The 23,674-nt window shown below is 44.5% G+C and overlaps 1 protein-coding gene across 3 annotated transcripts in view; it reads right to left on the bottom strand.

Moving 5' to 3' along the window:
- The window catches only part of SYTL3 (synaptotagmin like 3), a 102,346-nt gene that overhangs the window by 39,794 nt on the left and 38,878 nt on the right, over positions 1-23,674 (bottom strand). For all 3 annotated transcript variants that reach the window (XM_038760622.1, XM_038760631.1, XM_038760638.1), the window contains 3 exons: positions 19,126-19,190; positions 1,303-1,354; positions 595-664 (listed from right to left, as the gene is read on the bottom strand). In XM_038760622.1, the coding sequence (XP_038616550.1) occupies positions 595-664; positions 1,303-1,354; positions 19,126-19,190 (187 nt within the window). The remainder of the gene's footprint in view (positions 1-594; positions 665-1,302; positions 1,355-19,125; positions 19,191-23,674) is intronic.

Raw genomic sequence — 23,674 nt, 5'->3', positions numbered from 1 at the left:
ACTTAAATTCTCTGTGCCTCAGTTACCTCATTTGTAAAATGGGGATAAGAGTGTGAGCCCCATGTGAAACAGGGACTGTGACTAACCTGATTAACTTGTCTCTATCTCAGCACGTAGAACAGTGTTCGGACATAGCAAGTGCTTAACAAGTACCATTATTATTATTATGTAATATATAATTTGTATAATATTATATACTATAATGTATTATTTTTCAGGAGTTATTATTATGTAATATATAATAACAATAATAACTCCTGAAAAATTAAAAATTGAACTAACCCAGGGGCTAAGTTGTCTTCCAGAAATCCTTTCTATCTTTACAGTGTAACCCCCTACATTCTAGGTATTGACATGTGCTAACATCCCTTTCATGGGGAGCAACGACCAGAGCCGACCCTGGCTCAGAAACCCCTATATTCATTCATTCATTCAATTGTATTTATTGAGCGCTTACTGTGTGCAGAGCACTGTACTAAGCGCTTGGGAAGTACAAGTTGGCAACATATAGAGACGGTCCCTACCCAACAGTGGGCTCACAGTCTAGAAGACTAAATCAATCATAGACGCACACAGGACAAAAGGATACATTACCCCTTGGTTGCAGGCACCATACTGAGTTTCACTGAAAGGAGGTGGCGTGGGAGGAACCACTGAAATTTTGCTAGAGGTAGGAAGAGAAACAAATATAAGAAAGGCTACAAGGTTGGGGTGGATGGGGGAAGGGAGTTTAATTACATACAACTTTAATATGAGAGTTCTCAATTTTCCTCACTACTTTTCTCTTCTCTAAAGGAAGAGACACACCTTTGCCTTGAGCTAGGTTTGTGTGTCCAGGCTAAAAATTCACCCCTGGATTAACGAAATCTCTCATTTGATCCTACTCCCCGAATGATGAAAGTGAAATTTCCAGTAGCTAAAATGAAAATATAACCCTTGGCTACATATTTTCTTCATTGCTTGAGGTCTTTATTGTAATAATTAGGATTAATCGATTACTGACAAAAGAGAGGTCAATTATAGTCACACTACTGCCTGCTTCCTAGAGTTCTGGGAAACTACAGTAGCAAGGTCAAATCTTTGGCCAGAAAGTAGCAGACAGTATACTTGAGCTCGCTTAAGAATATATTAGAGGAATATCGCTTACGGTGTGTAAATATTTTTTCAAGACTTATCCGAAAGCAGTTCCATTCTAAATGTTTTGCATTCGGAAATCTAATGAGCCAACACTGGTAATCTGCTGTTTTTCCAGGTTCCCCACTTTGCAGTGTTTTGGGCAGCTTGGCCTTTCAAAAGACTTACCTTAGTTTCTGATAAGATTTCAACAGTTTTGCGCCAGTTGTTTCATGTTTGCCTGAGCAAAGAGAAAAAGTGGCATTGACTAGAGGGCATTTCCTAATGAGGTCATAATTCCCCAAAGACCAATACAGGAAGTAATAAATACAAAAATACAATTTTGAAATGCAGCATATTGTAAGTAACAGAGATCAAAAAGCAATCTAACAAAATTAATGTGAACAGAATCCTAAGGGATATGGAAATTGGAAATGGAAAATAAGTTATAACTAAATGCTTAGGTTAATACTATTCCCTGCTTTGCTCAGTTTGTTCTTAAATGTCTCTGTGTAAATGCAATTTATACATATGCCACGTATGTTCAAAACAGAGAAATTCCAGAACAAGTACTAAGATCAAATGAGATTAAAAGTCAATCCATAATATGTATTAAACATTGACTAGGTGTAGAGGACTGTACTAAACCCTTAGGAGAGGACAACAGAGACAAACGATACTATCTTTGCATTCATTCCTTCATTCAATTGTATTTACTGAGCACTTACTCTGTGCAGAGTACCGTATTAAGCCCTTGAGAAAGTACATTACAACAGTAAACAGACACATTCCCCGCCCACAATGAGCTTACAGACATCAATACAAGTAAACAAATTACAGATGATAGGTACAATGAGCATGCCCTGTAACATAGGATGCACAAAATAATTTGCACCTAGGAAAGAAAAGAGACCGGAAGGTTGGATAGGTGCTTAAATAGCAGAGCATGTAAATCAATGTGGACAAAAGCAGGATGTGTGGTAGTGAGGGTATGAAGGGCTGAGGTGAGAGTTGGGGAGAAGAAAAATGAATCAGGGAAGAGGAGAATTCAGAATGGCAGTGGTCTGTCAGATGTGAAGGAAGAGAGAAATTTAGAAGGGTGAGGGCAAGAAGCCGCATGGGCCTGCAAATCAGAAGGACCTGGGTTCTAATCCAGGCTTCGCCATTTCTCTGTTGTGTGACCCTAAGTCATTTCTCTTCTCTGTGACCTCATCTGTTAAGTGGGGATTAAGACTGTGAGCCCAATGTAGGACAGGGACTGTGTCTAACTTGATAAGCTTGTATCTACCCCAGCAATTAGTACAGTGCCTGTTACACATACTAAGTGTTAAACAAATACCTTTACAAAAAACGGGTCGGAGGTAATGGGAAAAGAGTGGAAAAGTAAGGGTTCAGTATTCTGAATGTGATAGAAAACCAAGGAAAACTCTTACTACAAAAGTTTCCACAACAGCCTAGTGGAAACCACTTCAAAAGGATCTGAAGTTGAAGTAGTTTCCACCTTTGCAGCTTCGACAAGTCCCTCCCTGCTCTCATAACAATAATACTAATCATGTACCAAGCTCTAAATTAAGCACTGGGGTAGATGCAAGATTATTAGCTCCACCTGAGTTTACAGTTTAAGTAGGAGGAAGAACAGTATTGAATCCCCATTGCGAGGTGAGGAAACTGAGGTGCAGAGAAATGAAGTGACTGCCTAAGGTCACAGACAAGCACTTAAATACCATCATCATTATTATAACAAGTAGTGGAGTCAGGATTAATCAATCCATCAATCAATCGTATTTGTTGAGTGCCATACTAAGCGCTTGGGAGGGTCCAATATAAGGGAGTTGGTAGACACATTTTCTGCCCAAAATGAGCAGCCTGGTACCTGAAAATCAGAAGAAGGGTGGCTCGCTGTAGGCAGAGACATTAGTAAAATCAGGACTCCCAACAGGCAGCTTCTAAAGTAATGACAGGTGTTGCAAGGTGACAAAGTTTTTACACCAGTTCACCACACAGTGGTCTTTCAACATCATCAGTGGTATTCATCCATTGCCTGTGGAGTGCAAGGCACTGTACTATCAATCAATCAATCAATCGTATTTATTGAGCACTTACTGTGTGCAGAGCACTGTACTAAGCGCTTGGGAAGTACAAGTTGGCAACATATAGAGGCAGTCCCTACCCAACAGTGGGCTCACAGTCTAGAAGGGGGAGACAGAGAACAAAACCAAACATATTAACAAAATAAAATAAATAGAATAGATATGTACAAGTAAAATAAATAGAGTAATAAATATGTACAAACATATATACATATATATACAGGTGCTATGGGGAAGGGAAGGAGGTAAGATGGGGGGATGGAGAGCAGGGGTGAGGGGGAGAGGAAGGAGGGGGCTCAGTCTGGGAAGGCCTCCTGGAGGAGGTGAGCTCTCAATAGGGCCTTGAAGGGAGGAAAAGAGCTAGCTAATAAATACTTGGCTCATTATGGGCAGGGAACATGTCTGCTAATTCTGTTTGTCTATACTCTCTCAAGAGCTTAGTACAGTGCTCTGCACATTGTAAGTGCTTCTATAAATACCACACTGATTGATTAGGGGTGTACAACTTCTGGAAGCAAGCACAGTCTCCGTTCTCCAGGGATTTATGATATGATAGAATGAAGATAGGGACCAAAATGATTCACAGAGAGTGCGAGGAAGATGGCAGTTATATCGGTATGCAGGAATAGGATGAATAGGATTTCACTGTCAGTACCGTCATCATCAAATATGAGGGATAATTATATATGGAGGTTAAATATATTTGTACAACATCAGTGTGCTTCCCAAAGAGAGTCTCCTTGGGTCAGATTATGCCCCCTTGTGGACTAACGGGAAGACTGAGAGGGAGAAGTGTGTGACAGTGGGGGAGTGAAACCTTTAGACTACAGGGATAGAATTTCTAAAAAGAATTAGAGGAATGTCGTGAGGATTACTAAGAGAACTGCCCTGGCAAGGTGAAATACAGGAAGCATGAGGTAATAGTAATTATATTGTATTTGTTAAGTGCTTACTATGTGCTAAGCACTTTTCTAAACACTGGGTAGATACAAAGTTGAACACAGTCCCCATCCTGCACTGGGCTTACGGTCTAGGTAGTAGGGAGTAGGGTTTGAAGCAGCATGCAGTAGTGGATAGAGCACAAATTTGAGAGTCAGAAGGTCATGGGTTCTAATCTCAGCTCCGCTATTTGTCTGCTGTGTGACCTTGGGCAAATCACTTCTCTGGGCCCCAGTTCCATCATTTGTAAAATGGGGATTGAGACTGTGAGCCCCACCTGGGATAGGGACTGTGTCCAAGCTGATTTGTTTGTATCCCCTCCAGCACTTAGTACAGTCCCTGGCACATAGTAAGTACTTACCAAATACCACATATTATTATCCCCATTTCATACATGAGGAAACTGAGACACAGAGAGGTTAAGTCTTGCCCAGGGTCACACAGCAGACAAGCAGTGAAGCCAGAAGCTCAAAGGCCTGGGCTCTTTGCATTAGGCCATGCAGTTTTCCTGTTAAGCACTAACAATATTCAATCGTATTTATTGAGCACTTAATCAATCAATCGTATTTATTGAGCACTTACTGTGTGCAAAGCACTGTACTAAGCGCTTGGGAAGTACAAGTTGGTAACATATAGAGACAGTCCCTAACCAACAGTGGGCTCACAGTCTAAAAGGGGGAAACAGAGAACAAAACCAAACATACTAACAAAATAAAATAAATAGAATAGATATGTACAAGTAAAATAAATAAATAAATAAATAGAGTAATAAATATGTACAAACATATATACAGGTGCTGTGGGGAAGGGAAGGCGGTAAGATGGGGGGGAGGGAGAGGAGGGGGGAGAGGAAGGAGGGGGCTCAGTCTGGGAAGGCCTCCTGGAGGAGGTGAGCTCTCAGTAGGGCCTTGAAGGGAGGAAGAGAGCTAGCTTGGCGGATGGGCAGAGGGAGGGCATTCCAGGTCCGGGGGATGACGTGGGCCAGGGGTCGATGGCGGGACAGGTGAGAATGAGGTACGGTGAGGAGATTAGCGGCAGAGGAGCGGAGGGTGCGGGCTGGGCTGGAGAAGGAGAGAAGGGAGGTGAGGTAGGAGGGGGCGAGGTGATGGACAGCCTTGAAGCCCAGGGTGAGGAGTTTCTGCCTGATGCGCAGATTGATTGGTAGCCACTGGAGATTTTTGAGGAGGGGAGTAACATGCCCAGAGCGTTTCTGCACAAAGACGATCCGGGCAGCAGCGTGAAGTATGGATTGAAGTGGGGAGAGACTCGAGGATAAGAGATCAGAGAGAAGTTTGATGCAGTAGTCCAGACGGGATAGGATGAGAGCTTGAACGAGCAGGGTAGCGGTTTGGATGGAGAGGAAAGGGCGGATCTTGGCAATGTTGCGGAGCTGTGACTGGCAGGTTTTGGTGACGGCTTGGATGTGAGGGGTGAATGAGAGAGCGGAGTCAAGGATGACACCAAGGTTGCGGGCTTGTGAGATGGGAAGGATGGTAGTGCCGTCAACAGAGATGGAAAAGTCAGGGAGAGGGCAAGGTTTGGGAGGGAAGACAAGGAGTTCAGTCTTGGACATGCTGTACTAAGCGCTTAATAATGATGGCATTTGTTAAGCACTATGTGCCAGGCACTGTTCTAAGAGCTGGGGAAGATACAAGGTAATCAGGTTGTCCCACAGGGGGCTCACAGTCTTAATACCCATTTTACAGATGAGATAACAGACACAGAGAAGTTAAGTGACTTGTCCAAAGTCACACAGCTAACAAGTGAAGGAGCCGGGATTAGAACCCATGACCTCTGACTCCCAAGTCCAAACAATATGCCAGGCACTGTACTAAACACTGAGATACATACAAGCTAATAATGTTGAACACAGCCCCTGCCCCCATAGGGATCACAGTCTTCATCCCTCTTTTACAGATGAGGTAACAGGAGCAGAGCGAATAATAATAATAATAATAATGATAATGGCACTTGTTAAGCACTTACTATGCGCAAAGCACTGTTCTAAGCGCTGGAGGGATACAAGGTGATCAGGTTGCCCCACGTGGGGCTCACAGTCTTAATCCCCATTTTACAGATGAGGTAACTAAGGCACAGAGAAGTTAAGTGACTTGCCCAAGGTCACACAGGAGACACGTGGAGGAGCCGGGATTAGAAGTGACTCACTCCATTTAAGGCCCGCTGCTTCTCTTGCTCTTCCCAATTCAAAGCCAGTGATGTCTGGTCAGGCTGGCCCATAAGGCCAATTCAGGCAGAAATAGGGCCTCTTCCGCTGCCACTAAGGACGATGCTTCCCTGGGATTCCTTTGTTCCAACTTCCCACTTCCCTTTTAGACTGTGAGCCCACTGTTGGGTAGGGACTGTCTCTATATGTTGCCAACTTGTACTTCCCAAGCGCTTAGTACAGTGCTCTGCACACAGTAAGCGCTCAATAAATACAATTGATTGATTGATTCCCACTCCGAGAGCTTCCCTATACTGGGCCACAGCTCACTACCACCCATAGCAAAAGTGGGTGCTTCAACACTCAATCCCCTCGCCCCCTCCTACCTTACTTCACTGCTTTCCTACAACAACCCAGCCCACACACTTTACTCCTCTAACGCTAAGCTACTCACTGTACCCCGATTTCATCTATCTCGCTGCCAACCGCTCGCCCCACCCTCCTGCCTCTGGCCTGAACCACCCCCCCCCCCCCCCTTCATATCCGACAGACTTTTCCCACCTTCAAAGCCACATCTGCTCCACGAGGCCTTCCCCGACTAAGCCCTCTTTTCCTCTCCTCTCACACCCTTCTGTGGCACCATTGCACTTGGATTTGCATCCTTTATTTACCCTTCCCTCAACCCCACAGCACTTATGTACATATCTGTAATTTATTTATATTAATGTCTGCCCTGTCTCAAGACTGTAAGCTCAGCGTGGGCAAGGAATGCGTCTACCGACTGTTGTATGGTACCCTCCCAAGCGCTTAGTATAGGGCTCTGTGCACGGTAAGTGCTCAATAAGTATGATTGAATGATAGGAGCCAGGAATTTCCCCAGCCCAAAGGATAAGAGTTTGTGGTAATCACAAGGTTCTCGGCCTCCCACTGTCCCTGAGATTATGCTGGTAAATCACTGCCACCATCTCGTCTTGTCACTCCTGCACTCTGTCCCAGCTTCATGTCTGTCCTACCTCCTCCCTGACAGTTTGGTTCCCAAATAGGATGAGGGCTCCCATAAGCCATGACCCACAGGCTTTCCTGCTTTATGGGACACATACACAGTGTTTTACTAAAGCTAAAAATAGATGAGTCAATCATGATATTTATAACAATGGCATTTTTAAAAATGGTATCTATTGAGCACTTCCTATGTGCCAGGCACTGTATTAAGCACTGGGGTAGATACAAGTTAATCAGGTTGGACACATTCCCTGACCCACATGGGGTTCAACTCGATTTGCTTGTATCTACTCCAGTGCTTAGTACAGTGCCAGGCACTTAGTAAATCCTTAGGGCTCAGTGGAAAAAGTACGGGCTTTGGAGTCAGAGGTCATGGGTTCAAACCCCAGCTCTACCAAGTGTCAGCTGTGTGACTTTGGGCAAGTCACTTCAATTCTAGACTGTGAGCCCACTGTTGGGTAGGGACCGTCTCTATATGTTGCCAACTTGTACTTCCCAAGCGCTGAGTACAGTGCTCTGCACACAGTAAGCGCTCAATAAATACGATTGATTGACTGATTCTCTGGGCCTCAGTTACCTCATCTGTAAAATGGGGATTAACACTGTGAGCCTACCGTGGGACAACCTGATCACCTTGTAACTGCCCCAGCGCTTAGAACAGTGCTTTGCACATAGCGCTTAATGTCATTATTATTATTATTATTATTATTAATAAACACCATCATTCGTATAGCAGGGCTGACCAGCTCCTTGTCCTCTTGGCTTCTCCCTCTACTCAGAGAAGTAAAGCTACTTTTCCACTATTAACTGGCTGCTTAAATATCAACTGTGGGTAATTCCATAGTGTCTTTTTCAAAAAATTTTTATAGTATTTGTCAAGCACTTACTGTGTACCAGGCACTGTTCTAAGCACGGCATAATGGATAGAGCATGGTTTTAATCCCAGCTTTGCCACTAGTCTGCTAGGTGACCTTAGGCAAGTCACTTCACTGGGCCTCAGTTAGCTCACTTGTAAAATGGGGATTGAAACTGTGAGCCCCACTTTGGGGAAGGGACCATGTCCATCCCGATTTGCTTGTATCCACCACAGTGCTTAGCACAGTGCCTGCAGCATAGTAAGCACTTAAATACCACAGTCATTATTATTGTTATTATTACTGTGCGCTGGAGTAGATTCAAGGTAATCAGGTTTGACACGGTCCCTGACCCACATGGTTCACAGTCTTAATCCCCATTTCATAGATGAGGTCACTAAGGCTCAGAGAAGTTAAATGATTTGCCCAAGATCACACAGCACATCCTCTATCCTCTATTCTCTATCCTCTAGGCTACACTGCTTCTCTATTACTACTGGTGGTGATGGGATTGACTCAAATGAGAGCAATACACTATACTGAATATTGTACAACAGATGACAAAATGAGCAGCGTGTCTTTGATCAAATGAAATCCTTCCTCTTTCAGGGTGAGCCCCAAGCTCGGGGAGTTTGTGGAATAGCTACCCATCGGGATCCCTGATCCTCCAACAACACAGCTAAAACTCCCCAGGCCCATGCCTCGACAACTGCGTGTGTGGTCAGGCTCTCGGACATTGGAGCGGAGTCCATTTGAGCGGTCAGTAATGCCTTACCCACTTTAATCATGAGTTCTGGCTGCAGAAGGGGCAAGCTATCCCCTCCAGGATGGGAGAGATGAAGCGCATGACTGAGGGCAGTAATCGATTTCTTGAAGGGGTGGAGAAATGAATAGTAATGGACTCATTACCCTGCTGGCACACAATTTCTCTCACCCACTGTCCTCCTGCAGTGAAAAGAAATGTTTTTTTCCCTTTAATTGAGCTACATAGATCCTGTCTGAGCAGAGAACCTGGATGGCTTCCCAGCTAGCAATTACCATCCAGGCCCCAGTCTTCCTCCTTTCACCAGGCCTATTATATCATAAATCCCTGGAGAACGGAGAATGTGCTTGCTTCCAGAAGTTGTACACCCCTAATCAATCAGTGTGGTATTTATAGAAGCGCTTACTATGTGCAGAGCACTGTACGAAGCTCTTGAGAGAGTATAGACAAACAGAATTAGCAGACATGTTCCCTGCCCATAATGAGCCAAGTATTTAGTACAGTGCCTTGCACTCCACAGGCAATGGATGAATACCACTGATGATGTTGAAAGACCACTGTGCGGTGAACTGGTGTAGAAACTTTGTCACCTTGTAACACCTGTCATTACTTTAGAAGCTGCCTGTTGGGAGTCCTGATTTTACTAATGTCTCTGCCTAGAGTGAGCCACCCTTCTTCTGATTTTCAGGTACCAGGCTGATCATTTGGGGCAGAAAATGTGTCTACCAACTCCCTTATATTGGACTCTCCCAAGCGCTTAGTATGGCACTCAACAAATATGATTGATTGATGGATTGATTAATCCTGACTCCACTACTTGTTATAATAATGATGATGGTATTTGTTAAGTGCTTGTCTGTGACCTTAGGCAGTCACTTCATTTCTCTGCACCTCAGCCCTCAGCTCTAAGGCATTCAGTCTGCTGTTTTCTCCCCACTTCTTCTCTTTGATTCACTCCCACTACAACCTAGCCCACCTGCTTAACTCCTTTTAAACCAACCTACTGATGTACTTCGCTTTGGTTTCCTGTTATCAACTCCTTGCTCCTGCCTGGAGCCCCCTCTCACCTCCCACCGAACTGATCACCACTCACCCATCTTCAAAGTCCTAAAATCGTCTCCTCCAGGTGGCTTTCCCTGATTAATGTCTCATCTCCACACCCTATTTCCCACCCAGCTCCCCTCACCGATACTCCTGCATTACCACCATCTAGATATGCACTTACCCGCATATCTTTTCACTCTGTTGTTGCCTCCTGTTACATTAATGCTTTCACCCCCAGCTAGATTGTGAGCTTCTTGAAGGTAGGGATCATGTCTACTAACTCTAGAGATCCCTCCAGACATTAAGCCCCTCACAGTCAGGGAACATGTCTACAATAAGCATGGAGTAACGGATAGGGCATGGGCCTGAGAATCACCTGGTCATGGGTTCTAATCCTGGCTCTGCCACTTGTCTGCTCTGTGACCTTGGGCAAGTCACTTCATTTCTCTGTGCCTCAATTCCCTAATCTGTAAAATGGGGATTAAGACTGGGAACCTCATGTGGGACACGGACTGTGTCCAACCTGATTTGCTTGTATCTACCCCAGCGCTTAGTACAGTGCCTGGCACGTAGTCAGCACTTATCAAATATCACAATTATTAGGAGGAGCAGTGTGGCTTAGTGGCAAGAGCATGGGCTTGGGAGTCAGAGGAAATGGGTTCTAATCCCGACTACGCCACTTGTCTGCTGTGTGACCTTGGATGAGCCACTTAACTTCTCTGTGCCTCAGTTACCTCATCTGTAAAGACTGTGAGCCCCATGTGGGACAACCTGATTACTGTGTATCTACCCCAGTGTGCTTGGCATGTAGTAAGTGCTTAATTCCATCATTATTATTATTATTACCAATGCTGTTGTATCATACTCTTCCAAGTGCTTAATACAGTGCTCTACAGACAGTATTCATTCATTCAGTCATATTTATTGAGCACTTACTGTGGGCAAAGCACTGTACTAAGTGCTTGAGCGAGTATAACATCACAACACTCACATTTCCTGCTCACAATGAGCTGACAGTCTAGAGGGGGAGATAGTAAGCACTCAATAACTACCACTGATTCCCAGGGGCTCAGCAGAGTGTTCTATACAATGTAAGTGCTCAATAAATATGATGGAGAAGCAGTCTGGCCTAGTGGAGAGAGCATCGGCCTGGGAGTCAGAAGGACCTGGGTTCTAATCCTGACTCCTCCGCTTGTCGGCTGTGTGACCTCGGGAAAGCCCCTTCGCTACTCTGTGTCTCAGCTACCTCATCTGTAAAACGGGAATTAAAACTGTGAGCCCCATGTGGGGCAAAGACTATGTCCAAACTGATTACCTTGACTCTACTCCAGTACTTAGTACAATGCCTGGCACATAGTAAGCACTTAAATACCATTTAAAAAATAGTTAACATTCAGAATCTGAATAGCCCTAGCTGAGCAGTGAATAATCTCAAACTCTGCTCCTTTATCCACAAAGTTATTTTATGCTTGTACACATTACTGTCCTTGTCTTTTTCTAGCATTTCCATCTTTCTGCCCATCCTTTACCAATTTCTCCCCTTGCGACTGTTCTTAGATGGTGACTTCCTTGGAGAATAGGAACTGGGCTAATTTTTATTCTTGTTTTTTTCCACAGCTTTTAGTACTAGTGCTTTGCACTCAGAAGGAACTTAATACCACTGAATATGAGAAAGAGAGAGAGAGAGAGAGAGAGAGAGAGAGAGAGAGAGAGAGAGAGAGAGAGAGAGAGAGAGAACGAACACATGCATGATGTGTGCAATACTGGCTCAAAGATATCTACTGTCCACGTAATGTTTAATTCATGTTCATGTGTGACTGACAAGCCCTTTCAGTTGTGTGAAAAGATTATCCCTTGCTTAAGTGTTGCATTTGTTCCCACACAATCTGCTGCCATCTTCATTTGTCTCTCGGAGTTCTGATGGTCCTGAAGCTTCTGCTCCTATGGAAACCCCATTTCTAACTGCTGTGCAAGAGGCTGATTTGTATTCCGTACTGTGTACCCTATGCATCCATTACCTTGCCACCTCATTTGAAGTCTGACTTTATAGCATTGCTTCTGTTTATGATTACCCTATTTTGGCTCCCCATAGAGCAGCTATTTGGGTATTCACATAATATTCATTATCCTCACCCGTCTCACCTAATAATAATAATAATGATGGCACTTGTTAAGCACTTACTATGTGCAAAGCACTGTTCTAAGTGCTGGGGGGGGACACAAGGTGATCACGTTGTCCCACATGGGGCTCACAGTCTTAATCCCCATTTTACAGATGAGGTAACAGGCCCAGAGAAGTGAAGTGACTTGCCCAAAGTCACACAGCTGACAAGTGGCAGAGCTGGGATTAGAACCCATGACCTCTGGCTCCCAAGCCCGTGCTCTTCCCACTGAGCCACGCTTATTGCCATTTTTAATGGTATTTGTTAAGCGCTACGTGCCAGGCACCATACTAAGTGCGGGGCTGGATACAAGATAATTGGGTTGGACACAGTCCCTGTCCCGTATCGACTCACAGTCTTCATCCCCATTCTACAGGTGAAGAAATTGAGGAACAAAGAGGTGAAGCGTCTTGCCCAAGGTCACACAGCAGACAAGTGATGGAGTAGGGATTAGAACTCGGGTCCTCCAATTCCCAGGCCCGTGCTCTTTCCATTAGGCCACGCTGTGAAACACTATTATCTCAGGATCTCATATATTTTGAAAATTGTCTTGCCATCTGCTTACTTGCTGCAGGTGGTGCTGGTGGAACAGCTCTAACAGGCAGAAGTGACATATCCAGGACATACAGACACAAAAGTTTTATGTGCTTTGGGGAAGCGGTGTGCCTTAGTGGAGAACGGGGCTGGGAGCCAGAGGACCTGGGTTCTACTCCGGGCTCCTCCACTTGTCTGCTGTTGACCTCGATCAAATCCTCCACTTCTCCGTGCCTCGGTTATCTCATCTGTAAAATGGGGATTAAAACTGCAAGCCCCATATGGGACATGGACTGTGTGCACCCTGATTATCTTGTATCTACCTCAGTGCTTAGCAAATACCATTTTTTAAATGAGTGAACACCAAACAGGGAATCAACTTGAAATATAGTTGGAATCTTGATGCCATGTTAGTATTTACTCCGTCAGTTTCCCAAAGGACATATCAATCAATCGTATTTATTGAGCTCTACATACCAATTAATAGCATTTATTACGCGCTTACTGTGAGCAGAGGACTGAACTCACCATTGGGAAAGTACACTATAACAGAATACAGTAGACATGATCCTTGCCCACAAGGAGCTTACAGTCCACGGCCTACAGTCACATTAGCCTTCTTGATGTGACCTGTAGTACGTACTACACACTTAGGGGAATACGATAACTCAAGAATAACTCAAGAACACAGTTTAAGATGATCTGGGCAGCAACATGTAATGTAGTCTGACAGCTGAGAAGCAGTTGAGAGACCAGTGAAGAGCTTTTTTTTTTTTTTGATATTTGTTAATCGCTCCTATGTGCCAGGCACTGTACTAAGCGATGAGGTAGATACAAATTAATTATGTTGGACACAGTCTATGTCCCCCAAGGGGAATCACAGTCTTAATCCCCATTTACCAGAAGAGATAAGCGAGGCACAGAGACTGTTGGCTGGATTGGTACCAGTGGCCCTCATCTCCATGAATGCCGGAGCTGAGGAAAGGGGAGATCCAGGATTAGGGTTTGGTGGCACCAGAGAGATGGAGGAACAGTGGACAGGATGTTCCTGAAGAGATGGATGTATCTGCCTTACTGATGGCACATGTTCTCAAAGAGACCTTCCCCAACTACGCCTTTATTTTCTCTTCTCCCACTCCCTTCTGCGTCACCCTTCAACTTGGATTTGCACCCTTTATTCCCCCTGCCTCAGCCCCCCAGGATTGATGTACATTTCCATAGTTAATTTAATGTTTCTCTCCCCCTCCATTCATTCAATCATATTTATTGACCACTTACTTTGTGCAAAACAATGTACTAAGCATTTGGGAGAGTACACTATAACAACAGACATATTCCCTGCATAGACAGTAAGCTCTCTGTGGGCAAGGAATGTGTCTATCAACTCTGTTTTATTGTACCTCCCCAAGCACTTAGTACAGTGTTCTGCAAGCAGCAAGCGCTCAATAGATATTGACTGATTGATTGATTAGTTGGGTGTCAATGGGATGGACACAGAGATACAGGAGGAGGGAGTCCATGTCACAGAGGGAGATGAAGTCGGGTTCGGAGGGTGAGGATGTGAGGGCGCAGTCACTGTAGTTGCATAGAGGTACAGGAGGTGAGGAGGTTAGAGACAGTTCAGTGCTCAGGATGGGCTAGAACATTTGATGACACAGATGTGTGGCTGAAGTGGGATGGGGCAAGAGGTCAGCAAGAAGCCTCAGGCCTGGTATTATGCAGTGGGACAAGGCAGGAGAGGGCCCTCTCTCTCTGCCTATTTCACACTCCTTGTTCCTATGCTGGTTTAGCCCTGGTAATAACAATAATAACTGTGGTATGTTTTAAGCACTTACTATGTGATGATGATGTTGGTATTGGTTAAGCACTTACTATGTGTCAAGCACAGTTCTAATTGCTGGGGTAGATTAAAACAAATTGGGTTGGACATACTCCCTGTTCCACAAAGGGCTCAGAATCTCAATCCCCATTTTCCAGATGAAGTCACTGCAGCACACAGAAATGAAGTGAACTGGTCCAAGGTCACACAACAGACAAGTGGGGAAGCTGGGAAAAGAACCCAGGCCCTTCTGACACCCAGGCCCGTGCTCTATCCACCAGGCCACACTGCTTCTTGGAGAGCATGGTTCCCCTGCCCTGTGCCTCCTGCCCATCACGCAAGCTGACTGTGTTCACACACATTGCATAGATGTCTCCTCACCACCTAAGGGGATGGGGGAAACCACCTAAAATAAATTTTTTCATGACAAAGACATCGTGCTCAGGACAAATCACCTATTTATGTTTATATTAATGTCTGTCTTCCCCTCTAGACTGTTAGATTGTTGTGGGCTGGGAATGTGTGTTTGTTTTGTTTCTATGGTACTTGTTAAGCACTTACTATGTGCCAGGCACTGTGCTAAGTGTGGGAGTAGATATAAGATGGTCAGGTTGGACCCAGTCCCTGTCCCACAAGGGGCCCATAGTCTGAATCCCCACTTTACAGAGGAGGTAGCTGAAACACAGAGAGGCAAAGTGACATGTCCAAGGTCACACAGCAGACAAGTGGGGGAGCCAGGATTAGAACTCAAGTCCTTCCGACTTCCAGCCCTGTGCTCTATCCACTAGGCCACGCGGCTTCTCTACTTAATTATATATTCAACTATCATGATTACTCCAAGTGAAAATATTTTTATGTTTGTCTTCCCTGGCAGAGTATAGGCCCCTGGTGGACTGGGAACATGTCCCTTCCTTTTGTCAAACTTACCCAAGCTCTTAGTAGAGTGCATTTCATTCAGTGGGTACTCAATAAATAGCATCACGAACTACTACTCTGACCAGTTCCATAATTCTCTAAGTTCCTGTTCAGCCACATTAGATGCATATTCTCTCTGCTCCTGAAGACTTGTTGTAAGCCTGAAGATTTTTTGGTTTGTATCTGAAACTTTGATCTAAATTCAACTTTTTGGATATTAGCTGGCTAATTTTGTTCAGGCCTCAAGTGGCACAACAGCATCAAGCAGCTAAAACATAAACCCCTTTTTCACATCCTGTGGTTTTAGACTTTAAATACAACAAAATGTGCAAGGTACTGTGAACTGAGGTGGCAAACAGAATTGGCAGCAATCTCTCCCACATCCCTCCCCCCAGGCTCGACTGGAAACTGGCTAGGTTTAGGTTCACAAGGGCATTTCAACTAAGCGTGCCACAAGGCTCTAAGGAAACACCCTATGCTATTATTTCTTTGATTGGAAGAGGGTGCGTTAAGTCATTTTCTTTGCTTCACTGGCAAGGATGCTGAGAACTTGCTTTGACATAACAATACCCCTGAGATCTTCATTTCAAGCAATCAGATTCAGAATCAGCATCAAACGTTGAACATCCTGATCAAGTGTCGACTTATTGGCAAGGCACTGAGCAAAGCAACTAGAGAAACACACCAAAAATACAGTGTGTACATCCATGCTCTTGCAGGGCTTATGCAGAGAGCTTGGGACAAAGCAAATAGAAGTTGAGAAACAAACCATAGTTTAGAACCGGAGATTAGCCATAAACCACTCATAATAATTATGGTAATAAATATGGTATTTTTTGTAAGTGCTATGAGCCAGGCTCTGTTCTAAGCATTAGGGTGGATACAAGCAAATCGGGTTTGACACAGTCCCTGTCCCACGTGAGGCTCACAGTGTCAATCCCCATTTTACAGATGAGGTCACTGAGGCCCAGAGAAGTGAACAGACTTGCCCAAAGTCACACTGCAGACAAGTGGCAGAGCCAGGATTAGAACCCATGCAACCTATTGCCCCCTTTTCTTCTGTTCCTCCTCCTCTCCCCATCGCCCCTACTCCTTCCCTCTGCTCTACCCCCTTCCCCACCCCACAGCACTTGTGTATATTTGTACATATTTATTATTCTATTTATTTTATTAATGATGTGTATATATCTATAATTCTATTTATCTATTTTGATGCTATTGATGCCTGTCTACTTGCTTTGTTTTCTGTCTCCCCCTTCTAGACTCTGAGCCCACTGTTGGGTAGGGATTGTCTCTATCTCTTGCTGAAATGTACTTTCCAAGTGCTTAGTATAGTGCTCTGCACATAGTAAAAGCTCAATAAATATGATTGAGTGAATGAATTCCCCATTTTACAGATGAGATAACAGGCACAGAGAAGTGAAGTAACTTGCCCAAGGTCACACAGCAGGCAAATGGCAGAGCCAGATTAGAACCCATGCAACGTACTGCCTGATTCTCCCAGATCCACCCCACCCTCTCCCCTCAATCAATCAATCATATTTCTTGAGCACTTACTGTGTGCAGAGCACTGTACTAAGCGCTTGGGAAGTACAAGTTGGCAACATATAGAGACAGTTCCTACCCAACAGTGGGCTCACAGTCTAAAAGGGGGAGACAGAGAACAAAACCAAACATACAAACAAAATAAAATAGAATAGATATGTACAAGTAAAATAGAGTAATAAATATGTACAAACATATATACATATACAGGTGCTGTGGGGAAGGGAAGGCAGTAAGATGGGGGGGATTGAGAGGGGGACGAGGGGGAGAGGGGGGAAAAGTATCCCTCAAAAGTCTCCCATCATGGAACAAGCAAGCTCTTGACTAGACGATGGCATTAACCTCCTGGCCGGTCTCCCAGCCTCTGCCCTTCCAATCTACACCAAGTGCTGCCACACAGACCGCCTTCCTGAAACTCCGCTCAGCCAACATCTCTTCTCTCTTCAAAATCCACCCCGGCTTCCCGTGTCTCCTTTCATCAGGTAAAAACTCCTCAGAATCAGCTTCAAGGTTCTTTTCCATCTGGCCCCAACTCCCCTGTAATCCCCCAACTCACTGCCTTTCTTCCTCCCAGTGGGCTAATTTCTCTACCCAAAACTGCATTTTTCTCCCCAGAATAGACATCAATCGAGCTCTCCCCCTTTTAGACTGTGAGCCCACTGTTGGGTAGGGACTGTCTCTATATGTTGCCAATTTGTACTTCCCAAGCCCTTAGTACAGTGCTCTGCACACAGTAAACGCTCAATAAATACGATTGATGATGATGATGATGATGACTTATCCCACCTTCTAGACTGCAAGCTCCCTACAGGCTGTAAGCTTCCCTCTAGACCGTAAATTCATTATGGGCTGGGAACATGTCTGCTAATTCTGTTGTACTGTACTCTTCCAAGAGCTCAGTACAGTGCTCTGCACATAGTAAACACTCAAGAAGTACAACTGATTATCTGTAATCAATCAATGGTATTTATTGTGCACTTACATTATGCAGAGCACTCTACTAAGTGCTTGGGAGGGTAGAATAGCCTTATTAAAACCACATCTCTTCCAAGAAGCCTTTTCCAAATAAGCCCTCATTTCCTCTTCTCTCAAACCTTTCTGCATCACCCTTGCCCTTGGATTTGCACCCTCCATTCACCCTTCCCACAACCCCTCAGCACTTACGTACACATCTAAAATTTACTTATACCAATGCCTGTCTCCCCCTCTAGACTGCAAGCTTGTGGTGGTTAGGGAATGTGTCTATTAACTCTGTTCTATTGTACTCTCCCATGCACCTAGTATAGGTCCTGCATACAGTGAGAGCTGAATAAATATGATTGATTGAATAGTACAACCGATTTGGTAGACATATTCTCTCCCCACCAGGTAAAGAAGAGGCCTGCCTGGGTTCCTTACATCAAAGAATGTCATTTTCCCAATCAGAGATCTTAGGGAAAAATAATTACAGACCCTCTTGTGGGGCTCCTAGCCTGTTTTCGATTTCCCTCTTCCCCACTCCTGGGAAGACTGCCGAACTTAATATTTTTACTAGGACATCTGCAAATCTGCCGTCCATTTAGGTCTCGCCTTTTGTTTTAACTCACCACTCCAGATGCCGTTCTACCATTAAACAACCTGCCAGTTTTTCCATGGCTTTCTGTTTACACAGCTTCGGCGGTTATAGAAGGTTTTGTTAATATTTACAAGCCAAAGGCCCACAGATGGAAATCAACATAGATGGCCATTCACTCATTGTCAGCTACACTCTTTGTCTTATTGGAGCTCTTATAAGCGTTATTAGGTGCTAGGCACTGTCCAGTATATATTTAGAAGCACTTACATTCTCAAGTCTTTAAAACTTAATGTGTAGGTTAAATAAAGAAGAAATGGTACATTAACTCTATGCCCAATGGCAATATGTTGGTGTGGCCTAGTAGGAAGGGCACAGGACCGGGAGTCAGGAGACTTGTGTTCTAACCTTGGCTCCACCACTGCAATACCGGCTCAGTTTGGGCAAATTATTCAACCTCCTCGAGCCTAAGTTTCTTCATCTGTAAAATGGGGAGAAGATAGATTGTGAGCCCCACATGGAACGGGCAGCATGGCCGACCTCGTAACCTGTTTTCTGCCTGAATGCTTCACCCATAAGAGGGCTTAATAAATAACACAACAATAAGTATTAATGCTCATTAGGGTTACCTTCAGTCGGAAATTTCTTGGCCCGCTCCTCAAAAAACCATTCTCCGGTTTTGGCTTTCACATCTCTGAAAAACAAAAGAAAAAAAAAACCTCAGAGAGTTGCAGGTGTTTTTGCAATTTCACAGGGTGGATTTCACCATGGGCTATTCATAGCCAAAGCCAAAAAAAAAAGAAAAAAAGCTGACTCAGAAATGTAAACACAATTTAATTGGAGTCGTGATTGTCAAGGCATCTCTCCTGAGTCACGTTTCTGCCCCAACCTCCCCTAGTGGAATTCCTCCAGAACCCCCACTTCCTTACCTACCATTCCCAAAACTGTCCTTACCTGAAAGTCTGCTTGATTTTTGTCAAAGAGGTTCTTGGGTTCAAGGGGCAATTTGTAATTTTACAAAACTCAAGTTGAGTGTGTGGCAATACCACTGTCATACTGACAGTTCAGCAGCATTTTCAGGTGAAGCAGAATTATTGCAAAGAGCACCATACTAGCGTAATACTGTTGGAGTGTTGGATATTTAATTCCTCTAAGATATTTAAAAATATAAACTATAGGCTTTCTTTTAACTTTCATAAGTGTCATGGCAAGTATAGAGGCCCCGGGGCTAAATATATACAGGTACAATTTTTTTTAATGGAATTTGCTAAGCGCTATGTGCCAGATACTAAACACTGGGGTAGATACAGGCTAATCAGGTTGGACACGGTCCCTGTCCCACATGGGGCTCACAGTCCTCTAGACTGTAAACTCATGGTGGGCAGGGAAGATGCCTGTTATATTGCTATGTTGTACTCTCCCCAGAGCTTAGTACAGTGCTGTGCACATAGTAAACACTCAATAAATGATTGGCTGAATTTCCATTTTACAGATGAGAAGTTATGTGTCTTGCCCGAGGTCACACAACAGATGAGCGGCAGTGATGGCGATTAGAACTCGGGTCCTTCTGACTCCTATGTACGTGCTCTATCCACTAGGCCTCACTGCTTCAATGTAACACTGACTCTCACGGGGGCTGAAAGCCATTGCTAACGTAACCCAAGATTCCCCATTCCCACTCTTTTCTATATTACCAGCTCTCTGAAGACAGGAACTGAGTTTTCACATAACTGAAAGCAGCCATGAAGATACTCTTTCCCTGTTTTGACAACCACCCCAAAATACGGTCACCCACTTCGCAGCTAAGATGAGCCCCTACCCAGCCCCCACTCTTCTGTGAACCACCTCTATTCCTCCAGAAGCAGTGGAGATTTCGATTAACTGAATGAATGAATGGTCAGTTATTCATTCAGTCAGTCGTATTTATTGAGCACTTACTGTGTGCAGAGCACCATATTAAGCACTTGGGAGAGTACAATATAACAATAAACAGACATTCTCTGTCCACAGTGAGCACTCAGTCTAGACAGGGAGACAGACATTAATATAAATAAATGAATTACAGAGATGTACGTAAGTGCTGTGGGGCTGGGAGGGGTGGATAAATACAGGGAGCAACTCAGGGCAACGCAGAAGGGAGTGGGAAAGGAGGAAGGGAGGGCTCAGTGGGGGAAGACCTCTTGGGGGAGATGTGCCTTCAATAAAGCTTTGAAGGCAAGGAGAGAAATCGTCTGTGGGATTTGAGGAGGGAGGGTGCTCTAGGACAGAGGCAGGACATGGGAGAGAGGTAGACAGTGAAATAGACGAGACTGAGGTACAGTGAGAAGGATAGTGTTAGAAGAGCGAAGTGCGCAGGTTGGGTTGTAGTAGGAGAGCAGTGAGGTCAGATAGGAGGGTTGAGGTGATTGAGTGCTTTAAAGCAAATAGGAGTTTGATGCAGAGGTGGCCAAGTGGAAAAAGCACAAGTCTGGGAGTCAGAGAACCCAAATTCTAATCCCATCTCTGCCACTTGTCCGCTGCATGACCCTGGGCAAGTCTCTTCACTTGTCAGTGCCTCAGTTACCTCTTCTGTGAACTGGAGATGAAGACTGTGAGCTCCATGTGGGCATGGACCGTACCCAATCTGACTAGCTTGTATCTCACCCAGCACTTAGTAAGTGCTTAAATACCATAAAACCCCCAAACTAATAATTTGGCAATGTTCTGTAGGGGAAGTAATAGGTTTAGACTCCACAAACCAGTCTGATATCTCAGCTTTCCAACCAAATTGCTGAATGGCCCAGGCAAGTTCTAATTCTCTTTGTGCTTCTGTTTCTTTACGAGTGAGGATAATATTGTGCGGAGACACTGTAAATTCTGCTATAAATGCTTTAATATAAGATGGATGAAGACCATAAAAGGGGAAGATATCCCTGGCTATATTACCATGACAAAACACTGAAGCAATAATGTCTGTCAGAACACATTTTTATTTTACATCTGAATTCCTACTGTTGGCGGGTGGGTAAGAGATCAAATGATACTTCATGCTCTAAAGAGAGTCAGCACTTTGTTCCTGTGGCTCCGTAATATATTTCCAGCATTTATTCTGCAAAAGCAACAAAGCTGCTTTGCAAAATTGGCCTTCCTTAAAGGCTAAAGTCACAAATCTGTCTGGTGGATTTGCTCTTCAACTAGTGTTCCAACAAGGGAGCTCTGAGAGATGAAGCAGATAATCTTTTTCTGTCTCCTCAGCTAGACCTTAAGTTCCGTGTGAGTGGGAATGTGCCTACCAACTGTGCGCTATTGCATTCTCCCAAGTGAGAAGCAGTGTGGCCTAGCAGCGTGGCTCAGTGGAAAGAGCCCGGGCTTTGGAGTCAGAGGTCGTGGGTTCAAATCCCGGCTCTGCCAATAGCCAGCTGTGTGACTTTGGGCAAGTCACTTAACTTCTCTGGGCCTCAGTTACCTCATCTGTAAAATGGGGATTAATACTGTGAGCCCCCCGTGGGACAACCTGATCACCTTGTAACCTCCCCAGCGCTTAGAACAGTGCTTTGCACATAGTAAGCGCTTAATAAATGCTATCATTATTATTAGTAGTAGTAGTAGTAGAAAGAGTACAAGCCTGGGAGTCTTAGGACCTGGGTTCTAATTTCAGTTCCACACTTGCCTGCTCTATGATCTTGGGTGATTCACAACTTCTCTGAGTCTCAGTTAATACCTGAAAGTTCGGGATTAAATCCTCCTCCCTTTGATTTAGATTGGGAATCCGGTGTGGGACAGGGACTGTGTCCAACCTGAGTACCTCGTGTCTACTCTAACGCCTAGTACAGTACTTGGCGCATAGTAAGCACTCAAGTATTAAAAATAACAGCATTAATAACAATACTATACATGAATGCTGATGCGACTAAGTGCATGGGTGAGGCAGGAGGGAAAATACTGGTGGGGAGAATAGGAGGATGAGAGGCTAATCAGGAAAAACTTCCTGGAGAAGATAAAATTTCAGTAGGGGTTTAAAGTGGTGGTCTGTAGAGAAGCAGCATGGTGTAGCGGATAGAGTAAGGGTGTGGGAGATGGAAGGTCATCGGTCCCGGCTCCACCACTTGTCTGCTGTGTGACCTCGAGCTATTCACTCCACTTCACTCCTCTGTCCAACAGTTACCTCATCTGTAAAATGGGAATTGAGACTGTGAGTTCTACATGGAACAGGGATTGTGTCCAGCCCAATTTGCTTGTATCCACCTCAGCATTTAGTACAGCGCCTGGCACATAGTAAGCACTTAAATACCATAATAATTATTAATTATATTATAAGTAGGTGGGGGGGGGTTGCAGAGAGGAGGGAGGTCATGAACAAGGGGTCAATGACAGATGAGGTGAGACTGAGCCAGTGAGTAGGTTACCATTTGAGGAGCCAAGTGTGCCGGCTGGGTGGTACTGGGAGAGAAGTGAGGATAAAGGGGAGAAAGCAGATTGAGAGCCTTGAATCGGAAGCGGGTAAGGAGTTTCTTTTTGATGTGGAGACTGCTAGGTAGCCACTTGAGGAGTGGGGAGACAAGTGCAGAACTTTCTTTAGAGCAATGATCCCAGCAGTGGAGTGAACTATGGACTGGAAAGGGAAGAGGCTACTGGGATATAACAATGATCATATTATTAATGCATATAATATATAATTACAATATCCTATCATTATTATTATGGTACTTGTTAAGTTTTTACTATATGCCAAACACTGTTCTAAGTGCTGGGGTACATACAAGGTAATCTGGTAGTGCTGGGGTACATACAAGTTAATCTGGTAGGACACAGTCCCTGACCCATGTGGGGCTCATACTCTAATCCCCATTTTACAGATGAAGTAACTGAGGCACAGAGAAGTAAAGTGACTTGCTCAAGGTCACACAATAGACAATGGGGTAGAGCCAGAATTAGAACACAGGTCCTTTTGGCTCCCAGGCCCGTGCTGTATGGTAGCAGTTTGGACAGTGACGAAAGAGTGGATCCTGGAGACGGTGTGGAGATGGACTGGACAAGATTTAGTGCTTGGCTGAACATGCGGGTGACTGCTCAAAATGGGTTTAAGGAGAGAGATAAATCCAGGTTGCAGGCTTGAGTAGCAGTAAGGACGGAGGTTTGTCAACAGGGATGGCAAAGTCAGGAGGAAGGGTGAGTTTGGGAGGGAAGATGAGCAGTTCA

This window comes from Tachyglossus aculeatus, chromosome 2 (genome assembly GCF_015852505.1).
Source record: "Tachyglossus aculeatus isolate mTacAcu1 chromosome 2, mTacAcu1.pri, whole genome shotgun sequence".
In the NCBI taxonomy this organism is placed as follows: Eukaryota; Metazoa; Chordata; class Mammalia; order Monotremata; family Tachyglossidae; genus Tachyglossus; species Tachyglossus aculeatus.
The sequence above is the reverse complement of the archived record's forward strand: the minus strand, read 5'-3'. Positions and strand labels throughout refer to the sequence as shown.